Source organism: Arachis ipaensis, chromosome B3 (assembly GCF_059453495.1).
Source record: "Arachis ipaensis isolate K30076 ecotype BB chromosome B3, ASM5945349v1, whole genome shotgun sequence".
Lineage (NCBI taxonomy): Eukaryota > Viridiplantae > Streptophyta > Magnoliopsida > Fabales > Fabaceae > Arachis > Arachis ipaensis.
In genome coordinates this window covers 122,604,168-122,609,365 of record NC_142438.1, presented here as the reverse complement: position 1 = coordinate 122,609,365, position 5,198 = coordinate 122,604,168, and the positions used below count along the sequence as shown (strand labels likewise).

Below are 5,198 nucleotides of genomic sequence, written 5' to 3'. Positions count from 1 at the left end.
TCAGCCCGGAGCTTCGGCGGTGGTCCCGGAAGTCATAGAACCACTCCCAGTTGCCAGAACACAGAGGCGCAGCTCTTCTTTCCAACAGCGACACCTGCCGCGGTGGCTGATGCAGCAGCTCAAGACGCAAGCAGCAGCGGCGGAGGATTTCAACGGCAGAGAGAGGTAATTTCCTCCACTCTCATCCATAGTCAACCACGATGGAGGTGGAAGCTGGCAGTGGCGGCGGTGGTTCCGACGAAGGCGACTCTTCTTTGTTCGTGCTTCCAGTGGCGGCAGGAAGGATGGATTCGGAGGCAGAGACCTAACAAAGCTGGTGGCGACGGGTTCCAACGACGACGGCGAACTCAGTTTCGATGGCGGCAGCTCCCTCGCGAGCTCCCACTCTCCCTCCTCGCGTTCACCCACTTCTCGCTCTTCCATTGTCGGGGATGACAGCAGCCACGGGCGGCGAGGCCCACTAACCGCGACGCATCTCCCACTCCTCTGTGTCACTCACCTCGCCGGCGTCGCACCGTCCCTCTTCTCCGATTCCCCTTCCCCGGTTCCCTCTGATTCCTCAACTTCTCTCTCTGTTCTATCGCATGAATGCCGCTGATTTTGGAAGAGGCAATAGGATTAGGGTTTCGGCGGCTGAGGGATAGGGCATTAGGGTTTATTATTATTATTATTTTTTTTAAACTTAGGGTTAAGGGTATTTTGGTAATTTTACTTAAAATTGGGAATAATATAGTAATTGAAACCCAAGTTAAATCCAACACTAATTATATATAGAAAATACCATTTGCTCACCAATCTCACAAATTATTTTCAATAAAATGTCTAAATCAAATAATTAGAAATAATATACTTAATTTCTTCATTTTTCTAAAATAGCAATATTAATATTTAAAATATTACTTATCTAATCCAAATCATATAAAATCCTTATTATTTCATAACTATCAACTTTATAATTCAAATATAGAAAATAATCCAATAATTGTGAAATTGGATGATAATCATAACTTATCTCAAATCCAATAAATCAAAACTTGCCTTAATCATCTTTAATAAACTGATTTTCGAAATTAAGGCCATAAATAACTATATGATTTGAGACTTGATCATGATAAGACTTTTTAAAAGTTCTGGGTCTTACACCTTGACCACGAAAATTCCAGCCCCTTTTACCATCATAAATTTAGCAAGACTTTGATTTTTTATTTAAGGAAGCATTGGCCACAAAATTCACAAAACACTTTACACATTTTTACACTCTTTTGACCGAATTCTTGAGAGAGAAAGGGAGAAAATTCTTGCACTTGTTCTCTATGCTCCAGCCCCTATTTCAACTCTTCTTCCATTGTTCTACATGTATTCTTCAAGTACTCAAACCATACAAGCACAAACTCTCCTCAAGCTAATCCTTGCGTTTATACCGAAATTTCGACTAGGTAAACTCTTGTTCTTTCTTCTTTCCTTTTCTATTTTTAAAATAGTAGCCATGATGAATTTTTACTCTCCTCCATGTATAAAGAACTCTTCTTGAAGCACCCATGAAGTACGCCTAAGGAGTTAAGGAGTTTCAAACTCACAGTGGTTGAATTTCGACGTTTGGTGACACTTTAGGCCCAAAAATGAAACTCACCACCACTAGCTGTGTTTCTTCCCTTGTATGCACGTTTTCTAGTGTGAGAAAGGTTTTTTAACTGTATTACATAAGAGGTAAGGTTTAGGATTAGTTAGAGTATGGTTGTGCTTGTTTTTGGTGCTTATATGAGCCACTTTGTGGTGAATTATGCTTGTTTTGAATTTCTGGAAATTTTATGAGTTACCACTATTTTGGATTTTTAAATATGTATAATTTATTATTGTATTACCTCTGGATTTTGTGTCAAAACAGCCGGAAGCATAGAAGCGCTTGGGGTTTAAGTTTCAAGTTTTAAGCGTCACAAAAAGTGAAGAAAAGTATAAAAACTGCACCTCTGAAATTTTCAGTCACTAAGAGCACGAAAATTATGATAGAAAAGAGATAAAAAGTAGTTAAAAAAATATTTTTAATCCTATGGAACAAAGGTGAAAAGGTAAAAGGGGTGTTATGGTCATTTTTGGGTAAAAAGAGAGTAAAAAATATAATTTAAATGAAAAATAAGTAAAATTATGAATTTAGTGTCATTAGGGGTAAAATAATAATTATATAAATTATTTGGGTTAAGATTATAATTTTAAAAAAGGTTTCGGGCCTAAATAAAAGTTTTAGTAAAAGTTAGAAGTAAAATAGTAAAAAGCAGTAACTAGAATAAGTAAATAAAATTAATAAAGGGTAAATTTGGTTTTAGGTCCCTTAGGGTGAAAATTTGCATTAAATAAAATGATTAGGAATAATTTTAATCATAGGCAACTAATAGGATTAATCCGGTAAAATTTGATACTAAATAAGGTTAAACGGTAAAACTAGAGTACTTAGGGGGATATTAGTAATTTCAGGCATAAAGTCAAATTACAAATGAATAATTAACTTAATCAAGGAGAAAAGGTATATTAGGAAAAATATGAAGATACAATGGTAAAATAATAACATTAGGGGTGAAAGCGTCATTAAAAACCTAATGAAAACGGTAAAAAGAAAAGTTAAATAAAAAGGATAAAATGGTAAAATTTGACAAGGCTGAGACATTTTAAGAAAGAGCCGGGTACAAGTTTCTATAAAAGAAGGGAGGAGAAGTCCCTTAGAAATAAATTTTGTTGAGATGTGCCGCGGAAGAAGAAACTGTAAATCCCAAGGTGTTAAGAAGTACCTGGCAGAGCGGACTTCCATCCCGCCTGGCCAGAGACTATATGAACGTGGGAACGCCCACCATATGGACTGCTACTCACTGGGAGCACCTTGTATTTTTGGGCCATTCTTACAATTGCGGGCACCAGTGCGCAACCGACCCAGTGGAGTAGCCATATCCATACTGACGCATGAGCTCATGGCCTGCATAGGACCAGGCATGCATCATACTTAGTTGCTACATTCTCTATGTTTGCGATTGCTTACTTGTACCTGTGATTGTATTTTGTCTCTGCTTCTTGTATTCCGTGCTTGGTTACTATTCTGCTATATACTTTTGCTTGTACTTGTTTGTGTGACTTACCGACCTAACTGCGCGAAGTCTTAGACTTAGGCTGCGGAACCCCTTAGGTTTTCTTGTGTAGTACCCTGCTGGTAACCTTAGGTTCTCACCCTTTTACTTCCCCATTCCGCAGATGCAAACCGACGAGATCTTTTTTAAGTTTTTAGCCTTGGGACTAGCGAGCAGCAGTAGCATTACCAGAGGGTCAAAGCGACTTCTTTTACTTCCATACAGCATTTTCGTATTTCTTCAGCTCCCAAGGATTGATGACCAGCAGTAGTAGTAGTAGTAGTAGTAGTAATTTTTGCTCTCGCTCAGTATAGACATTTAGAGGGTTAGGTGCTTCTGTAAATACCTATAAAAATAAATTAGAATGGGTCCCAGACTAGAGTGACTCTTGTGAGTTGAGGCTTATTAGTATAAATATGGAGTCTGTAAATATTTTTATGAATAAGCAACGACATAATACGATGTGAATTATGATGTACTAAATGAGCCTTCGGGTATATATGTATGATATTACTATGTTTTCTGTATTTTTCTATGCTTCATGTATATATTATCTATTTAACTATTACCTATTTCGTTATATCTATATATATGACACGCGATCTCGATTAGCACTACAGGCTTATTTAATATAAGGTCTAGAGTCTCTAGGAAAAGCCGTGTAGTAGCGCCTGGCGGCTAGCATTGGTCATAACATGCTAGAAGTTAGGTCGTTACATTCTCTGCCTCATCAATGTGGTTAGCCATCAAAGAAAGTGCAAGCGAAAAGTAATGCCAACAAAGAATAGGGGGTCTCAAGTACACGGTAGCTACCACATGTAAGTGAGAAATCAACAAAAGCATTGAGGCATATCACTAGCACTTGATGCAAGAGTGAAGGAAGTACATAAGTTTAAAGCATGAAAAGAGCAATCTCAAGCATCAATATCAATAATGATGAACACATGCAAGATTAGTTAGGACATGAGAAAAGTGCTATCTCAAACTAACTCCAAGACAATGAAGGACAAAAATTGAAGAATATGGAGTTAGAGAGGATGAAATTACTAATTCTTGCATGACGTTATAAGGATAGCAAGCCATAAATAAAAATTTTTATCATGAAAAAGATTAGAAATGGGATCAATGCACAAGGAATGCAAGTGTTATGAAAAAGAAGGATTGAGTTGAAAGAATAAGACCAAAATTGAAGCAAAATCTCATTGGTTCTTTTCACAAACACTTGGTGTGCATGTTATGAACAACAAGCAACTTGACGAAATCAAGTGTGTAGTGCACCCAAATTGAAATGCCAAATACCATAGCAACACCAAATAATACAAAACAAGTCAAGAAGCACCAAAACAATCCACTAAACCCACAATAATTTAACTTGAAAATCCAACACCAATGCAAGAATAACAAGCATAGGAAAAAGAAATAAGAACAAGCTACAAATAACAAAACTAAAATACAACTAAGAACAATTAAAGTAATCAAATGCAATAATCAAAAGAAATTGAGAAATGAGACCTTGAAAAGACGGAGGAGAAGATGAGGATGAATATAAGTAAGAATAGGATAAGAAGAATGAGAAGGGGAGAGAGAAGAGATGAGGTGGGACCGCCGGTGGTGGTGGTCACCGGTGGTGGTGTCTGCCAGACTAGAGGAAGGAGAAGCAATGGGATGAGAGGAAGGAAGAAGAAGAAAGAAAGGGTATAGGTGAGAAAGAAACAGGGCATCGCATCCTGTAACTGAAATCACTAAAGCAACGCGTACGTGTGGTTCACATGTACGCGAAATTATGGAAAAAGGGAAGGTGACGCATACGCGTCAGTCACGCATACGCGTGAGGTGTAGTTGTGCCCTTCGCACAGTACCCGCATGGTCCTGGCACAACTCTCTATCCAGGTCATGCGGTAGCATAGTTTTAGCATGGTTTTCGCATCATCAGAGTGCAGACGGCGACACATACGCGTGACTAGTGCCTGTGCCCATGGCACCCTTCCCGCATGGTCCTGGCACAACTCACTGTCCAGGCCATGTGGTGGCACAGTCCACGCACCATTTACACATGGTCAATTTTCAGGGGTCACGCATACACGTGGG

At 38.6% G+C, this 5,198-nt stretch overlaps 1 protein-coding gene across 1 annotated transcript; it reads right to left on the bottom strand.

The window, feature by feature from the left end:
• LOC107634608 (uncharacterized) lies at window positions 1-423 on the bottom strand. Its single transcript, XM_088508160.1, has one exon. The coding sequence runs from the start codon at window positions 421-423 to the stop codon at window positions 1-3; it is 423 nt and encodes a 140-aa protein (XP_088364286.1).
• Window positions 424-5,198: the final 4,775 nt, after the last annotated feature.

What these genes read in the sequence shown, in the direction of transcription:
- LOC107634608 (XM_088508160.1), bottom strand. Translation starts at nt 423, where the DNA reads ATGGAAGAGCGAGAAGTGGGTGAACGCGAGGAGGGAGAGTGGGAGCTC.